This window comes from Tubulanus polymorphus, chromosome 5 (assembly GCF_964204645.1).
Source record: "Tubulanus polymorphus chromosome 5, tnTubPoly1.2, whole genome shotgun sequence".
Taxonomy (NCBI): domain Eukaryota; kingdom Metazoa; phylum Nemertea; class Palaeonemertea; order Tubulaniformes; family Tubulanidae; genus Tubulanus; species Tubulanus polymorphus.
In genome coordinates, this window is record NC_134029.1 from 22,857,779 (window position 1) to 22,877,594 (window position 19,816).

A 19,816-nucleotide genomic window follows, 5' to 3' on the forward strand; every position below is an offset into this window, starting at 1 on the left:
GTCTGAAAGACAAATCGTGCGTTTCGTAGGCAACTGATTTGAGAACCGGAAGTAAAGACTAGACATAAATCTGAGTATATGTTGAAAAACAATGTCATCTTTAATAATAATCATAATAATAATAATAATATTCCGGTATCTATACATCACACACGCTGCCGCACTCCCTTGTCATAAAAACTACATATAAAACGAATAACCTATCCAGTAAAGTATGTTGAATATAACAAATGTAATTGGAAAGGCAATCCTCGATATTGTGTCAATTCGGCTTACACTGTTCACGCCATTGCACTGAAACCGTTCAACTTCCCGATATCTTGTGTTTCCTTTAAGGCAATTGAAAAACATATTCCAACACGAATCAGGCGTACGCTTTTTTAAAAGTTTCGCGTGTCCGTTTCGACCCCGACGTCCTGCCAAACCATCTGACTTTTGGCTATTAGGCAACAGTGGTTCCGTTTGTTGGTCCTGAAACAAGAGTAGACGATGTTTATTCATTAGCAAATAATACAATGAATAATAATAACATCCTTTGTGACGAGTTAATATAAATATGCAGCTCATTTTGGTGCTATATATCGGATGTTATGATGAATACATTTCCCGAGGCAAGAGCCCAGTTTCCGGTCACCTTGACCTTTGCAAGGACACATTCCAATGTCATTGATTTTCAACGCGCGCGCGTACCTCATCATCGCTGTCCGGTATGTCAACTTTGCCAGTTTTCGTGAAATAATTAACGCCGGCATATTCGACTAGAGCACCGAAAACGAACAGGAAAGACACGTGAAGAAACAGGTCCAAGGCGGTCGTGTACGGAACTTTCGGGATTCCAACTCGACCAGTAAGCACTATAGTTGATGTCGTTAAAATCGTCGTAATTCCTGAAATAAAACGGAAAAAGTATGAAATAAGCTTCACTTTTTGCGCGGTTCATGGAACAACTCATCTTATCATTAATATTGAAAAAAAGTGGAAAAACCTAAATTGAATATACAGTTAACTAGTATCATATCTTATAACGGCATTTTTTTTTTCAAAATGTAAATTGCCACAATCATAACTTTCAGATATAGTTACCAAATATATAATTGAAATGATGGCTGGCTGTATACTGTTGGTCAGTGGCTCAAAATAATTGGCGCAAATATGCATACATTACATAACATATGCCACTTAATAAAGCCGATTTTCATTTCATACGCTGACATAAGTTAGATACTCGATTTACCGCGGCACTACAGCGCTGTTGACTAACTTATTACCGGTGTGATTCGCATGTTTGATCAGTCCTGATCAGCCGTATTACTGACAACAAATACATATTTACGTCTTTTGCCGCGAGTAATTGCTACTGGCAAATGAGATTAGTCCGCGCGATGCGGTCTCGCAATCGCCCCATAAATAGTTCATTCTCTTGTGTAATTATTGAAGCTTGTTCGTCGGAATTCGAAATTTATCCGGGGTATTTACGTTTCATAATCGAATATGAAGCCACCGCAAGGTATATTGGGCATTACACCCCCACGAGATATGTACATATATACGTTCATATATAGTTAGTTTACATGTACTTAGTAATCAGTCACGTTTCCAAACGATTTACTCATTTTCATATTAAATGCCGTCAAGCGTCCATAAATACAGCAGAAATATTCGAAGCTGTCATATCATATTTGGTATTCATGAACACATCAAATTCCTGATACGCCGTGATTTTGAGACGTCAATAAATGGCACTTAATAATAAGCTCGTAATTTACAACTTCATCGGTGACTGAATGTACGACGCAAGTTTTATTGCTAACTCTACTCTTTCCAACCATTTCCCAAATGGTGTTTCATAATATTATCGGCCTCGAAACGACGCTAAAAGAAAGTTCTCGAAAAAGTATTTCTGGCCCATGAATGTAACAAGTCCGGCGATTTATTCGAAAGAAAAATCGCCGATTAGGGAACGATTTAGCGAGCAATCATTTTATAGCGCGAACGGCTTATTATTTCTCGCTAAAATATTCCCAGAACATATTACTCCGGTAAATTAAAACAGAAAAAATCGTGATGCCAACACACACGTTGATTACTGTCATAAAATTACAATTTACGTAAACGAACCACGCACAATTCCTCAAACGTCCGCGCGCATCCGCCACACCGCTACAATTACTTTCGCATTGCGACTGACGACTTCGGTTAATGCATTTATAGTGGCAAATAAGAATAAATAATTCAACCGGAAAACAGCCCCGAGGAATATATTCAACAGTTTGAGGTATATCAGTTCGCAAAAGTGACAAGTAACAGAAATCCGCTTCCTCGACAAGACGTAGTCGTCGTCGATTTGAATTCGTAATTCGAATCGGAGATGTGAGGGATCATTGCGAAAAATCGAACATTTTGCTTCTTCAAAATCAGATGACGCAACTGCAGAATTTATTCATTTCTTACGATAATCACACGGTTTATTACGATACGGACCCAACGCTTAGCCTAGGTGTGTCGTAGGTTTAATGTTGGTCTTCGTGCGAGTCGTGTGTCCTGACACGGGAGAACAGTATCTATACAACCTGAATTCATTTATTCATATAGGCGGAATAAGTACAAGGTACCTGAGTCCTTACGTAATACAATAATGGTTAATTAATGTTTGAATGCCAGCGTTGATATCAATCATATTCCCACAGCTACAAATTCGAAACACTTGCGAAATAGTAATTACAGGAAAGTCTGAGTAATGACCGTTACAATTCTCAAAAGAACGAGTCACGGTAGGAGAGACAGTGGATTTATCATTGACGACTGCGAGGGAAGCTCATTGGTATTCCCGTTCTATTCAAAGAATTCTAAATGACTTATGATCTCATATAAATATTTGATGAATGACAGGAGCAGACGCGTCCCCACGTGACTAAGAGTACTGCGGGCTGTTTATGATTCACGGATTATTTGTTGCTCGCATAAAAATTCTTGGACAATAACAAACTACAGGTCATTGGAAAGCGATAATTTTGACGGAGCTGTTGTTACATAATAAACCAAAACATGAATATAAAATTAAAAGGACATGCACACAGCAATGGGGTTCCGGCACCAGATTACACAAAAACATACTTGGTTATCATTCTTAGATGAAATTAGCTCATTTTCATTGAAATATGAATTGGATTTTAGGCTTCCAAATCCTACTATCATCAAACTAGTCATCGAATAGATATTAGATTAATTTTCCCACTCGATACATAGTTTATTGATTCAATAATTTTGTTGATTCGAATTCAAATGAAATGTAGAAAAACATCTGAAGCGGTTTGCACGAGCTAGCCCAGTTAGCACGAGCGAACCTGGCGGATTGTCGCGAAATCCTCGCTTGCCACAGTAGCGGTGCCGATACCCCATTATACGAGCAGTATAGCTTACCAAGAGTTACTCTGGCAGGCGTGGCTTCCCTGTTGATCCAAAATGAAACCCACGATATCACGACTATCAGATAACAAGGCAGGTATACTTGTAGAATATAGTAGCCGATACGACGCTGTAGAACGAATTTCACGTGCAATTCGGAATATTCATCATCTAAAACGGAAGGAATTTCATCCCCATTATCCACCGAAACCTTGAACAGCCCAAATAACGCACGAACAGGAGGTATTCGAGCTTAGATAAATAGTGCGCTGGCGTGTTTCATATTATCTTATTCGAAAATTGAGCTCGGTTATTTACAGACAGACTCTTTGATTTGGTCATAAGAACTACAGGCCTGTCGATCGAAGGCACTACAGTTCTCAAATGCGTAAAAAAAGATTCCCTAGATTGAATTTTTGTAAATTGCGAAACTTTAAATTTTAGAAATTTGTTTTGACAAATCGTTTCTGAAATCTTCGAATATTTATTATCGCTCGAATACCTTCCGGAATTTAGGGCGGATTAAAGACGCAACAGCGCGTCTAATCTCGAAGCGATCAGTTCGGAATCGAAAATGTCATCCTACGGGATTAACAGCTTGAAAATAGCGCGATGTCCACAGCGGAAGTCAGATTAAACCGCTCGTCTGTCATATACCGTGACGAACTCGTTATAATTGCCTTATACTGCCTTATTTGAAATATCGTCTGATAATCGAAACCGTAAACAGAGAAAAATGTTAATATCTAAAAGGGAATGATGATGTTGATATATACCTGCAATTTGCATGGACATAACGGAAAATATCGCGATCATAATGATGTGGTCATAATATGGGTTAATTTGACGTCAAATAACATTTCAGTTGGGGATTTCGGTTGTACGGATCATTCGTATTGTCACCTATAATCTAACAAAAAAAGTATCCAGCGCGTAGCTTCCATTAGGCAAATTGACACCCGAACCAAATACGTGCCAGGACTGTGACTACGACTTAAACCGGCGCCGTATTCTGTCTATAGCCTATCATCTCGCCATCAATTCCGAGAGCGATCCCTCTTTCCTTAGATATTAACCTTTCCACGACCACTTGGACACCTACCTCCGCGAGAGGAAGACAGGACATGCTTGCAACGCCAGCTCATCAGAATAAACTGAGCCATCGTGACGCCGTCGGCGAGTTCAACCGGCTGAGCCTTGATATCCGTCATCCAACGATATTCAACATCTTTATTAGAATATGCATCTACAATGTAGTCAAATTGATTAGAAACAGAAACTTTGATAACATTTATTTTGATAGAAATTGAACGTCATTTCGCGGTGTACTTACAACTACCGATGGCTAAAGGGCAGGTTTGGTTGTCCATTGGATATTTTTTTAAATTCATTGGACAGTTGGCTTTTATGGTCAACCTACAAATAAGGCATTTTCTCGCATATTACGTTGAGGTTAACTAAAGAAAAAAAGTTGCGTCATAAACATGACATAAGGCAGGAATAATGACGATCATTAGCGAATGGATACCTCATAGATAACAAAACACCACCAGAACTGGTAATCCTGAGTAATTTGTTCGGATAAGTGATCATGTGAAGATACGAGCCTTGTCCGTTCACGATAAAAGTGTCCGGTTTCCAGATTTTGTCCAATAGTTTGATGCTGACTCCGAGTTTTTCGATCGTACGATTCGCGATTTTCGACGGGAATCGGAGCCGACTGTCGTTCCATTTCTGTCGGAAATACACGTCCATCGTGTATTGCTAGAAATAGAAGAAAATCACAGATTTGCAGACTTTATTCCCCATACTTCATTTTACGTAATTTTACATGCATACAATATTGTAAGTCGTAAATGCAATTTTGATTTGGAACAAGATAATCAGGAATTGACTTTTGAGCTGCACTCGTTTTGGTGATAAAGAACCAAAGTAATTCCTCGCGTGTGGTTTATGTAGTTTACAAAACCAGACGTAAATGAATCGGAAGTTCCTGGAATCAAACCACAGCAGAGACTAGAGATTCAATGTTTATAGACTCATATAACCGAACGAACGACCCATCACATTTGGCAAAAATACGTCACAACACGCGACATGTTTCGCCTTTATTTCATTCATTTGCTTTTCATTCACCTTTTAAAAATAAGACGCGGGCAATAAATTAATTATCAGGTAATTTTGTAATTTGCCAGAACGCGACGAGAAATGACGCAACGAGAAATTATTAATGAAGAGGAACTCTCGTAAATCAGCGACTAAACAAACAGTTAATAACCCACCGAGGAGGGAACGAACGTACATAAACATCCGTCATTAATTTCACATATGGATAAATCAGGCAAAATTGAAATTAAGTACACTAAAGCGACTTCATCGTCTGTACCTCATCTCGACGTTTTCTAACCATTGTCTAAAAGCGATATCTAGTACGTTTAGAATATATACTATATAACTGTAGTGCATTTCATTCTCATCAAATAACGCTTATAGACAATGGTCAGACATCAGACAGTGTTATTGTTACGTCGTCGGGCTGGAGTGCAACTTAGACGCAAGCAAAATGTTTTTCATCCAGTCATTTTTCAAACATTGTCTGCAAGCGATATTCGAAGTGCGCGAAAGAGTTACGTACTTTTATGTGCTAGACATAATTACGTGGTGAAGGACTAGAAGATCCTGATACAAACTATTGGTCTTGGAAATCAGTGGTATTGGAATGCGTCAGGTGGAGTGCCGACGAATCAACTTCTCGATTCAAACGATACGTTTTCTCAGGAAGCAAAAGAACATGCTTTCTCATCTAGAACCATTGTCCTAACGATGTCTAGTCTGAAGGAAATGCGCTACTTTCATAGAGTTATATATGAATTTGTAATACACGCTAGACATGTGTGGTGGATATAGCTTAGAAAATTCTGATAAAAACGATTTCCTCAAAAAATCAATGGTTTATTTGAAATGTGTAATTGTTTCGCTGTCAACTCGAGTGCCGACGAAACAACTTCGATTCGAACGATATATTTTCGTTTTTTTTTAGAGAGACCGGAACGGAAGCAAAATTGATTATTCGTTAGAAAACTTGAATTTTCAGCTGCGCTTATTGCCGCAAAACGCTCGATCAAATTATAAAGACGACGAAATATGCTTCATACAGTTTGTAGATTCCATAAAGTCATCAATAAAAATCGTCGCGTCTATCTAATTCTAGTTAAGTTTTGATCACGCAATTCCTAACGGGTACGTCGCGGTAATGATGATTGCGGTGAGCTGCGTTCCCCGTTCACGGAAACGCGTAATTTCACAAATGGAATAATTATAAAAAGAGACGTTATAGTCTGGGAGAAGAGAAATAAGACAGAGACAACCGGGCGAACATTAATCAAGAAAGATGAGACACGAGCCGTAAATGAAAAATCAATTATTTCATTGACGCTTTGATTTATTTTCATCCGCGGAACGGTGCTTTTCTCAGTCAGAAAAAGCCGAGTCGCAGACGTCGTCGTTGTCTGATACAGTGTGTAAAGCGTCAATTTCACGACGTTACTGTCTGGTATTCGAAGATTTACGGCTGCTGTAGATGGGAATATGATACTGAATGACCACCGAGCTCAAATAATATACCTAACGGCTGTATTTTCACGACGTAACAAATTCAGAGAACATCTGTTGATCACGCCTCTCTACTCAACGAAGGCTTTTAGTGCATGGATTAACTCGGTGTGCAATACCTCGGGGAGGGGGAACTCATTTCACGCGTCAATATCACCTTATCCCTTCCGACACTTTGCCTGTATGTAAGGGAATTGCTTCCAAGCCGATGAAAAATCTAGTTAAGAACGATTGAATTGGCTGGGTATTTTTTTCATCAAAAAGTTCTATTACAAGTAAGTACCCCGGGCTTTTCAGTTCGTCGTTCCCCATTGTTTTCCGTAGCACGTCCCCGAGAGGTTTCGGTAGCCGATGAACGTAATTGTCAAAGTCGTTTCTCAAAACTGCCCGGTCACAATCGACGGTTGACAGTGACATACGTTGGCAGTTTATTTTACATTATGTGCAATGATGTGCACCGAAAGATGAAAACAAATAGCCGCCTCAAACGAGATAGCATACCGCTGATTTATTTCACCGACTCTCGGCAAACCCTAACGGCAATTGATAATGGTTTTGCGGCTATCATTTGCGCTCGGATGTGAAAAAAAACTCCGCAAAACTCTGAAATGACAGTCGTGTGACACCGCAGATATCAGAGAAACACTCGTAAAAGAACGTGGCGTGACTTTTGTACACCTTATAACGGGCCGCGTATAAATCAATTCGGCGAAAATGATCGGTGCTCGCTTGTAGAAGAACTGAAGCATGAATGAACGCACATTTTTTGCTTCCGAATGAGTAAAACCGTGGTTCACGAGATTATTTCTAGCTGGTCGGCGATGAAGTGCCCAATACACTTCAAAGATCGCTAATACAACCGCTAACGAAGTTTCCGAACCGATTTTTAACGTGTGACTTGTCGCAAATACGCAAGTTCTCTTCAAAGCTTGATGGTTGTTAAAGATGTAGTATGGGTATAACGAAGTTTCGGCTATTTTTATGCGATGACCTAATGTGAGCTCCGTCGTAAATCTATGCTTAGTAGATTAGATATTCGCTCATGGTGTCTATTAGTATAGCTCAAAGGCTTCGTAACGACGTTGACCTTGTAGCTTCGAATCTATCATTTTTAATCAGGGTAAATTGGCTGTTATGTGTAGACTGTCACCCAGCGCCTTAAGCTACAAAATAAATGTCATACGAAGAAAGGAAAAATCAAAATTTCCTTCCTAACCTCGATTTACATTTCATGAAAATCATATCACGTTTGAATCATAGTAAACGGCTTTTACGATAAACGCGCATTTTTGATAATAACTCAATACTTTTAAGATTCCCATAGTGTATTTACCCTTCAGATACACGCTCAATGTATTAGGTCCTAGGATTTGCCCGCGGAATGAATTCTCAAACCCCATTACTCTGCGCAATCGTTAAGAGCTAATTCACTTTTAATGAAATTTCATTTATAGATGTTGCGTCTCGGGATAGAATCTAAATTGATTATTTCGATCGGTTGGGTTCCTTGAAAAAGCCTGAAAAATCCAGTCGAAATAATTAGAATCTTAAAAAAATAAAACTCAAGGGTCACAGGAAGACAAAAAACTATATAGACCAATGTGTCATATAACGGGTTATGGTGCATGAAAATTGAATGAATGCTTTATTTTCAAATGTAAATTGTTGGTAAGGTCATGGCTGCCAAAGTATTCCCGAACATGACTATCAAAATGTAGTCGGATATAAATCATTAACTAAAGGGAACCTTTTCGGGCTCTTTTTTCTTTCCCGTGTGAGGAATTTACGGATGATTGTCGTAGGACGTTCTTCTAAAATAATCATGACAAGATCAAAAAGTAAGTTCGATGTCTCATGTGTCTCGCAGTAACATTGTTCTACTCTAAGGCGAAAAGGTTAAAAGAAGCAAGCGTAGATAGGTTAACCGCGCGCGTCGTAAAGAACACGATCATCTGAGTATCCCGAGGCATGGCCCGATCGCCGGTCGTCATTTCTGCGGGTCACTGGCGCGTACAAATATTACCGTCTGCGTGATTCACTTGCCAGAGTACGCTACTATCGCAAACATGGCTAATGGCGCGAAAAACGCCGCAAAACACTCATATTTTGCAGGTTATAATCACCAGCTACCGAAGCGATCTACCAAGCGTGTACGTACACAATCGTATATCTCAACTAATCTTGAATAAATCAATGATAAAATCCGTTCAGTCTATTCAATGTCGCTGCATCTACATAAATTAATGAAATGATTGTTTGGGGTAATAAATTCAACTGCGGTTCTGTAACTAGTAACCGGTAAATCACTGGAAATGGGCGAATCATCAAATAACGCGTGAATGAACGTTGTTTTATGTCGCGCCAGACCACTTTTGGTTGTATGTTTATTTCATCGAAACATTGCCGCCGAGACCACAAAGCAAGCCAGCATTTCGAGCCAATTTACTCAGTAGGTAGTGCGTCGGTATTTTTCGTTTAGCCAGGCCATCAAAAAGAAATTACGATTGTTATTCAAATGTAATAATGGTTAAATTCAGCCGAGTGGTTAATTCACTTTTATGACGACTCGATTTCATTTCGAGCTCAATCGCAATATTGGCATTGAACGGAACGTAAAACGTCATTAATGGCATATAGAAACTGTTTTATGAACGGCAGAAAAAAAAAAATAAATTCGTTAGTGTCACCCATAGCGAGGTGCGACGCAATCAGGTCCTGTTAAACACAGCAAGTGATCAGTTATAAAGCTACAGCAATCAGGGTATCAATGGCAAACGTATGAATACGTACCACGCCATGCCACCCATTAGAATACTGAAAAATAACTTATCAAACTTTCAATCAGGAAACTTTTGCGTTTACAACGGCACCCCCCGAATCAACAACAAATATTCATTGAAAGCGTGACGACAAAATTAGACGTTTATTTACGCAACAGTCGAGGAAGAGGAAAATGTGATCGGGCTTTTTTTCTACTAATGGGGATATTTAAATCGTAACCACTAGACGCAAACATAAGTTATTATACTTGTTAATGGGAAACCAAATCGCTTCGTTGCTATATCATTTGGTTTGACGAGCCACGAAAAACAGAAACAAAACATCATTATTATTTATCGAAATTGGGATTATCCAATTCATTTCGGTCAGGCGATATTTCATGACCGTATAATTCAAACTCGGTTTTGCCGCGTTATGAAATAATTGTTCTTTGCATATTTAAACGAAATTCGTGCTCCGAAGTCGATATCGTATTCTGAATGTTTATAAGTTTTAAAAAAAGTGAGTCCCTCGCGCATCGTAGTCACGCAACGTGCCCTAATATTGTTCTGTTAAATAAAACGTCAAGGCTAGATTACTTTTACGTAACCGGTGGTTTTGAGTGCGCCCGTGGGAAGGCGGACTTAACTCGAAATCTTGTCTATTGATGTATTAACCGTACGCTTTATTCGGGCCATCTTATATACATTGCGTATCTCCACCGTGCAAAACGATGCACCAAGGCCCCAGAAAAAAAAGATAATACGTTCCTCGATTTTCTCTTGTCTAATCAGCGAGTTTATCGGTCCCTAGTCGATGAACGCATACCAGCTAATAACCGGTGAGAAATCTATCTACACATATATATGTGAAATATTTATACATGTCTGCAACAAGAAATTGTCGAAAATATTACGGCAACCCCGCGAGTTCGTATCAGATACAACGATTCCCCGGATGACGATCTGTGATCGTATGTAAGATATTCCCAGCGAACTCTCCTCAATAAATATGAAAATGTTGGCTACATCATAAAACATGATGTCACCTATTCTCGACTTACATCGTGTATATATGAAATATCATATCCGAAAAAGTACCAGGCCACCTGCCGATATATACGGCAATAACTTACAAAGAACCTGATTTCATAATCCCGCGTTCATTAGTCTTGCTTCAATTTAATCTTCTTACCAAAGTTCGAAATCATCAAAGAGTCGTCGTCAACATAAAACCGACTAATGATTTTCTTCGTCGCAAATTATTATCTTTGTTAAACTGATGATGATGATGATGATTTTTACCGTAATAGTACATACGTACCATCTGTTCTTCCGAAATTGGTCCCATGCTTTTTATGTAGATGTTAGATTCGACTATAGTTGGTCCTTCTGTAATGAGAAAGGAGAATTGGAGTTGAAGTAAGTTTTCTGTTTCGTTGATTTTCGATTATGTTCAATGTCAATGAATAACCTAATACAATTCCCAGTTTGGCGTAAAGATATATTTTTGGGCAGAAATTATGCAAATACGCTCTTTTGAATGCCGCGAGGTTCGGTATATAGCTGTCAAATCGCGCGCGTCACCGGGGCCAGAATAGTGTTTATTCTTCTCTGACCCGTTGATAAACGCCGACTGAGACGTCAATCTCTTACGACAGACTGGTAAGCTCGAAAAACAAAAGACAGATTATAATCGAAACGCTGAAATAATATGAAAACGGCCGAGAGAATACGACTAAACCGGTTAGGGAAAACTGCATGATCTAGCGTTACTGACAGATCGGTTCTGATGACGCGTATGGACTTCCGTTATTGCGGCTAAACGGCCACTTGAATGCGGACTTTTATGTCACGGAAGAACAGCGGCCATAAATATCCGTTTCACCTGACGGGGACATGGCTGCAATTATTATTTTTCATCTCGTGGGGAAAGTTTTCGACGTAGTCCAGCGGCACTTACATATTAAGTAGTTAAACGACTTTTCGTGTTCGGGGCAATATAAACTGTATAGCGCGAACATCGTTAAACCAGCAACAAAATGATGTTTATAATGTACGATTGCGATAAAACAATACCGTACTTCAACGATACGGATTCGTGAAACGCATTTATGTCTTTATTCGCGAGCGCTTTCGATTTCTGTGCCGTCGCTGAAATCAGATTTCAATTGATTCGCTGGGTTTTAGATGCGAACACGAGAAACCGTGTCGTCGGTAATACCACGGTTTTCGCGAGAATCAAATGCGACATTTTCGTTTAAACCGAGCAGCAGTCGTTTTAATTGATTTGACGTAGCGTTTGGGGAATTCGTCAAAATCCATTTTGTCGCATTCTATCTGACGTTTCTCCCATTCAAGCCTTTAATTTAAGGCTTATACCTGCTCCAGTTTTACCGCTAGTCTTCCATTATACGGTAGGGATTCTATCGCAGTGTATGGTAATTCTCTAGCTCACTATCTCTGAAGCGTGCTGGGCTTCTCATAGCTTAGAGGCAAGAAACCCGGCAATGCTTCACTTATTCCGTCCGCTTATTGACCACTAACGAACGACAGATTACACGATGATAGAGATTTATTTTCTCGATTCTCACAGCGATTGAAAAGCCATTTTCCAACACGATATGATGTCAAACGATACGTGTAGTAAATACTTGCAGTCGGCGAAACGAACTTATTCATACGCCGTAGCAAATACCGAACTCATAAAACCAATGAATCAGGACACGGATACTTGTCGAAGCTAAAAATCCGAAATGTCACCAAATTTCAAATACAAAGTAACGCGAAGCTCGAATGAACATGCTTTAGTGGGACATATCGACTTAAAAATCCGTACTAGCAAAAACGGTACAAATTTCATTTTCTAATGAGAGAATTTATCTATTGTAGTATTTTTTGTACTAAGCTTTGTCTTATCTTATATAAATACCAGAACGACATCAAAACGTAATCACTTGCACTATTCCTGAAGAGGGGATTATACAACTTCTGAAAACGTTATCTATATCAACTTTTTGAATTCCTTTTTATCCTTCCCAGGCGACCAAAAGTTATGTATGATGAGTATATGTCTATAGTGACAAACAGCACGACGACCTTGACTAATGAGTTTTACCTGTATAAATATGATGATACAACTCTCATTTGATGGCCGGATTATCATCGAATCGATATTAGATACTCGATCATACACCGGGTCCGTATACCGCCATCGGGTACACGTGCAATTCGATTACCTTCGCAACTTACTAATGACTGATGATCCATACGTCAATACTATTTAGTGACTCTTGGGTTTACATTACTTCAGGTGCATATTGTTAATTACGATGTGTTATACGTGTGTTGGGTATTTTTCACGATACTTTAACTGCGGTTTAATTCCAAGTGAAATCGAAGTGAAATTGTAGTGGTGCTTGCGAACACTTCGATTCATTCCGCACATTTATATTCTGAACTGTAAAATGCGGTACATTTTCTATATTCCGTGTCCTTTATAACATTCAATATGACTATTACATCTCGTTTTCCGATGAATTATTCATTCGAAATTCAGTGTTAATTGCAGGACCGTGTAGAAAAAAACCTACGATCCCCGATATAAACTTGGCCCGCGTTTAAATACTGCTCGGAATTATATGCACGAAATTCGTCAATTCTTCTCGGAATCGCGCTCTAACTTAATGTTTTTATTGGACCCTTGACAATTATTGAAATAACGTAATTACTCATATGCAATCGCAAACGTCTTTTCAATTTGCATATCGTAGTAAATATTGTGAGATGATACCGATTTAGCCGAACTAATTTCTACTAAAAACCTCAATGTACATTTGGTGACCTCGTAGACAAAATCAGGGGTGAAACCAGCCTCAGTTTCCGAGACTGATCACTATAGTATCACATACCCACAAAGGGGGTGCAATAAATTTGGAATTTTACAGCCTCCAGATGCAATCTGAACGGCGTTTGTGGAGATGTAAATTTAGATTTTCCACACATGCAGAATAAGGGGATCCTATGATATTACAGTCACGTGCGGCTCAAGCGGTAACGGTATTTCTATATAACATTTTCTCTGTACGTCGTTCAGAAACTAATCATTGATCATCTACTCGACTTCAATGAAAATATTTCACAGCATTGGTATCGTTTTCTAGGGTAGTTTTAATGCCCGATTGAATTTTTCCCCCAGAATTATCGCAACGCGCGCTAGATACAAGCATTGTGTATCGTGTATTGTGTATTGTACTCGGTATTCTGCCATGTAACGGATTGAAAACCTTAGCAACCATCTTCGGTAAATAATGTCTTTAAGGCGTATTGTTGTGGGGTGGATACATCATTTTGTGGCCCGGATTATTATCTATGTTTGTATATGACGAGTCGTCTCTCTCTCTACATGTAGTGACAATTGGAAAATAATGGCCAGATTTATCAGTATACAGGAGTATAGCGCGTTAAGAGCCGTGTCGGGAATACGTGATAATCTGATCGAGACAATGTCGATATCATAACCCGCTCTTAATAGCACCATCTCTGCGCTCCGTTTCCTAACGATTCTGCCGAAATACTGAAAATATTATCCAGTAGGAGACGGAGATATATGAACAACGAAAAATGGATCTTGGATAACTTCGATATATTTCATATGACGGAATATAGAATAGCCCCGGTGCACTCTGACGTGGAGAACAGAACATAAGTTTAAAACGCTCTGTATACAGAAGAATTTAGAAGATTAAAAACGAATTTCATTTATCAAGAATTAAAATCAAAATACACTACGTTTCGAATTCTCACTAGAGATAATCGTATAAGGTACGTATCTGACGATGATCTGCAGTGAGAATTCGAAACGTCGTGTATTTTGATTCTAATTCTTGATAGATGAAATTCGTTTTTAATCTTTCAAATTCTTGGGTTTTAGACTTATTTTCGCAGGATACATATTGTGTTAGGTATATCTAAACAAAAAGATGGATGTCTTACCAACGCAAACAAGAAAATGTGTTTTGGTTTGTGCCTGATAACCTTAGAAAACTGATGAAAAACTCGATGCGAAGTATTTTCTTCAATTATTGGAGAACCCTTTTTACTTTTTAAGAAGATCCTGCATCGGTTTCCGATGCCGGATATTTGATAGGGCAGTCATTTTCACGATAGAATCGTTTTCTGAGTCAAGAAGTAAAAAAAAAAGATCGCAAGTCACTGGAGTATCGCAATCAAAAGGTTTCGCGAAAAAAGAGATGAATTCGTAGCCTGCAGTGAATTCAATAGAGCACCAGATGAGTTTAAGAAGTCTCGATAAAATGCCCGAAAGCGATTGGTGACAGATACTACTGAGAGGAATAACCTTCGAGAAATTACTCATTTTATTTATCCTCAATTCAATTTAGTTCATCGGCGCCTACGATTCATATATTCATGTAACCTTTCATAAGTTTTGACTTGACCAATTGAATGATTGAATAATAAAATTTCATAGGGAAATATCCAGAATTTCGAAAGAAATGCTATAACGATTCTAAAAGTATCCATAGTTGCAAAAATTCATAAAGCCTTTATATAGTCTTTATGAATTTTTGATAGTTGCCATAAGAAGACGATCCCGGCCAACATATTCTTGTCTTGAAAAACTGTGTAGATATTTCAATGGTTTTTTCTATTGGCATTATTGGGAACTTGATACCTACTCATTTCATAAAAACAAATACTTATAATCCTGGCAGGTATATCGTAATGACGGAAAAGCTTCTATAAGTATTAGTGGTTCTTACCTCCGTAGCCTGGCCGTATGTCTTTATTGTAACGTTGGTCGTCGACTAGCTTCGTGAGAAGTTTCGACACATTTTTTATGTACCAGTAATTTGACGAGTTTTGTGGGTTGAAAAATCGCGAGGGCCTTATTCTGAAAAAGAGGAATAAAAAACCAACGATTTAAAATTCGATAAAAAATTCTAAACGCATTTCAAGACAATTTTTTTAACGACCAACCGATTGCATTATATCAGAATTGAGTCTAAATACGACCCTTTTTGGAATCTACTTCAAAAAGTACAAATTAGAAATAGTGAGTTCGAAAACTGCTCGAACATTCCTTCATTTCCATCACTATTGCAGGATATTCAAGAGCAGTTGGCTTGTAAGCTTTTTACTAACAGTGGACACTCATTGACAATACAATACAATATACGCACTAAAATATAAATAATTCAATTCAACAAATGTGTGTACAGGAAATATTATGTACGTACGTGTTCTCTAAGATTAGTATAACAGAAACATAGCTATATCGACTTTTCTAATTCAGATATTTGTGTTCGAAGTTCAGCAGCAAAAAAAGTGAATGATTTACATCAACACGTCATTTCATCGTATCCGTTTGTTAAAATGCAGTTTACAAATAAATCGCAATAAAAGCGGCACTTCTCATAAAGGATCAAATGGATATCTATTTCACAATTGTTGGTTTAAATGACATCAAATCCTCATTTGAATAATACATTTTTTGCGGTAATTCGAAAAGAAGGTTTAGAATTCTATTGATCTTTAAAGAACGGTGATTAGAACTGACACAAACGATACCGAACTAGAAATCGATTTATCCATCAAATAAAATCCATCCATCATTTCGATATGTACTTTAGAGAACGCGTGTTTCAAGTTATGAATAGAGAACAATCAATACAGCAAATCCTATACTCTTTTAATGAAAAATGAATTCTGAAATGTTCCTTGGGCTTACAGCTGAATTGTGTGTTTCTGAAGATGGCTATTGGGATAAAGTCGAATAAACTATCAATGAAAAAATCATTTTCATTATCAGTATGGGATTTTCCTATACATGTATTATCATTGTAACAGGGACAGAGTGTTTTATCAATAGTTAAGCGGACATACACGTCGCGTATAGATTACTGTTCTTTCCGAAGGTTTTATCTGTCCCGAAAACAAATCCGGCAATCGAAAACAAAAGATGTTGAAAATGTTTACATATATTTCTCTGGGAAATAGACTCGTATCAAAATTCAATTTAAAAATTGTTTTTGAGGAGTGGGGTTATCAATGAGAAATCTCGCAATCGCTTCAGTAGTTTTCGACGATAACTGAAGCTCATAGGGTTTGTATGCCACACACAAACACAAACCCTCGATCGAAAATGTATTACGGGGGAGAAGCTCGCTGATGTTATGCAACAGCGAAGCCGTTTATCCGTGTTGTTTTTGAGATTAGCCACCGCTTCCAAATCACGGAACTTCAAAATTACGTTATATGCAAATCGGAAGCCATGATTAGTTTATAAATGCCCATCCGATGACAGAGCCTCGAAAACACTGTCTCTCATCTGACAACGGCCATTATTCTATACACAACTAGAAGAAATCGTTCGCAGACGAGATTAAAACGTCAACTGGAATGGAAGAATTGATGCACTGTGCTCACTGTTCATTCGCCTAATTAACTCTGGTACGCGTATAAATTTGACGTCGAGAATTGAATTCCGTAAACTTTGCACGAAGACTTGTGGCAGCCAGACAAAATGAACGCTGTCACAGGTCACGGTATAAATCCTTACATATTTTATATTAGCGCGTAAAAATATGCAAATTGAAATTTTCGCCCGGTTGCGCATTACTTTGGCTAGATGATTGCGACGGCGTGGTCTTGTAAATCTTAACCAAATTGAATTACTCCCGATAATACCGACGCACTATCGCATACAGGAAGGAAGTTAAGAGTTCTGTCGTCACCAACTGAGCCCAAAGACAAGGAAATTTGACAACCGTCTGAAGCGGCACTGTAAACCAAAGAACTACATACACAGCGCGCTTGGCGTAGATTCGCAGACCATCAAGCCATTAGGACAATGCGTACATGGCATCGGTTAAAAGAGCCGACACTTAACCGGTGTACGTCGTCAAAAAGCTAGCCGAGGGCGAGTTTCTATCGTTTGCTAATGTCTCATCTAGTTCGGTATGGTAAATTGCTCCCCGGCGAATGACGCCGAATATTGAAAAACACCGTATTAAGGTACCACTTACTACGGTACCACAAATGATTCATACTTTACACGAGCATACTAAAAAATGTTCAGTTCCATTTCCTTCTCCTGTTCACCAAGAAGAAAATAAATAACTGTTGTTAAAGACGAAAGAAATTGAAGATACTTAATTTGGCATTTAAAAAAACTTCGTTTTCGGCGAATTTAAAATTCATTACATCGCGAGATAATGATTGCGTTATTGCCGAAGTAAACCACGTAGTTCGGTCGTTTGTTGGATTAATTGTTTTTTACCCAAGTCCTAAACAACGATAGAATAATTAATACGGCCCTCGCGAGTCTCCGTAATGAGCAAACGTGGAGATGGATGAATTTTTCAAAAGCAGAAATTCGTGAAACGCAAAGTTGTAAAATAGCCATTAAACACGAGGTCAAAAGATACAATAGGACACAAGAGACTCCATCGACAAACGAAGCCTTCGCTTCATGCAAAATGTATGTGAGAAGCATGATATCAAGATTAGGGTGATATGATCTGTTGTGAGAGAATTCTAATGCGTTTACGATTTTTAAAATCTTTATAGCTGATGTTTGATGGAAAAGTTTGATTTCTATTTTCAAAAACGCTTTATAATTGGCGTTCGTCGAGAGATGGATTCATCAGGCTCTGACGTGTGGCTGATATTTCGCAACCGATAACGTCACTATTGACGTATATCTTTGACGCGAGGTTATACGGCGATAGTCCGGACAGCCAAACGACAAGTAAAGCCGGCAACAAACGTCGGGAAATCCCGTCGTTGAAGCTTCTGGTAATGAGGTCGAACGAGTCAGCTACAAGCGCTCGACGATACACGAAAGAGTGATTCGATAATGAATCCGAATATCGGCAAAATACTTGATAACATCCAGAAAGAAATTACACGGACACCAAATCGCTCGATGGACATCGCAGTAGCAGCGATTCAAGTACGATTGAGGACTGCGAAACAATCTAGGGGTGCATATTTCTAAAAGAAAAATAGAAAAGCTTAAACTTTTCTCATAAAACTTCGTCGAGGCCTACAGAGCTGTCTACGTATCATTATGTATGTTGATTAAGTCTTCATTTCTATCACTGCATACAATATATATAAACGTCGCAAAAATATGGTAAAATACCACAATAACAAGAGAAAACCAAAAGGCATTTTTCAAATCATTTCATACTTTTTGCTGTAATTAAAAAATTCCCGAAAATGAATATTAGGGTATAAGTGGAAACGACTACTAGCTTAAGGAAACATTTCGGACTTTCGGACTTTTTCTCTTTGAATCGTAGAATTTTACTATGTCATCACAGGCTCAGAGCCATATAGTGTTTCATCAAGATTGACGCAAAAATTGTTATCTCATTTTTTCATCGGACGCTAAACTGGTTTTAATAACTTTCGATCAATCGTAAATGATTGCGCCAAGTGATGTAAGTCGACGACGGTGGCCGTGACAAGCGGGGACGACAGTGGAAAAATCCATGGAGGATTTACCAGAAAACGGCGAGTCCTCGACTAGCGTTTCATTCCGCTACGACTAACTGAGAGTAAATGCTTTCGAATTATTTGCGTAGCTTGCTGCATTAATGGTAGCGCATATTTAAACGGACCCCATGTCGACCGTAGGCAACAAACACAACCACATACAGGGTCCCCGTCACTGTCGCATAAAAACAAACCACGGAGAATATACCTTAAAAATAGATTGCAATAGGCGGCGGGATAACGCTAACACATTTCCTCTGAATAAGTGCCGGTAAAATTGCAGGATCTCGATCTTCGGTGAGAACGCTTTCTTTTAATCCCACGTGAAAGGTCAATTGTCTGAAGTGTTCCGGTCGGCGACGGTCGATACGAGGTTGAAGATCGGGAATGCTGATTTCCGTACATATAGAATATACAGCTTATCGTCGCTAAGAGCAGAAGATATAGATTCATAGAGATACAGTACAGGCGACATCAATTAATTTGGTTATAAATGCACCAATCAACAAGTGCTG

The 19,816-nt window shown here is 38.6% G+C and overlaps 1 protein-coding gene across 1 annotated transcript; it reads right to left on the bottom strand.

The window, feature by feature from the left end:
• Window positions 1-102: 102 nt before the first annotated feature.
• Window positions 103-15,658, bottom strand: LOC141906087 (gamma-aminobutyric acid receptor subunit alpha-1-like). The gene is made up of 8 exons (XM_074795280.1): window positions 15,560-15,658; window positions 11,101-11,168; window positions 4,934-5,169; window positions 4,739-4,821; window positions 4,508-4,651; window positions 3,421-3,576; window positions 691-887; window positions 103-471 (listed from the first exon to the last, which is right to left on the bottom strand). Exons 2-8 carry the CDS (start codon window positions 11,125-11,127, stop codon window positions 181-183), a joined length of 1,134 nt encoding a protein of 377 aa, XP_074651381.1. The 5' UTR covers window positions 11,128-11,168; window positions 15,560-15,658; the 3' UTR covers window positions 103-180.
• Window positions 15,659-19,816: the final 4,158 nt, after the last annotated feature.

Bases quoted from the DNA above. Each gene is read 5' to 3' on its own strand.
- LOC141906087 (XM_074795280.1), bottom strand. From the start codon at position 11,127: ATGGGACCAATTTCGGAAGAACAGATG. The intron at 4,652-4,738 runs GTAAGTACACCG...ACTACATTGTAG, and splicing joins CCCTTTAGCCATCGGTAGTT to ATGCATATTCTAATAAAGAT. The intron at 3,577-4,507 runs GTAGGTGTCCAA...CTTCCGTTTTAG, and splicing joins CCTGTCTTCCTCTCGCGGAG to ATGATGAATATTCCGAATTG.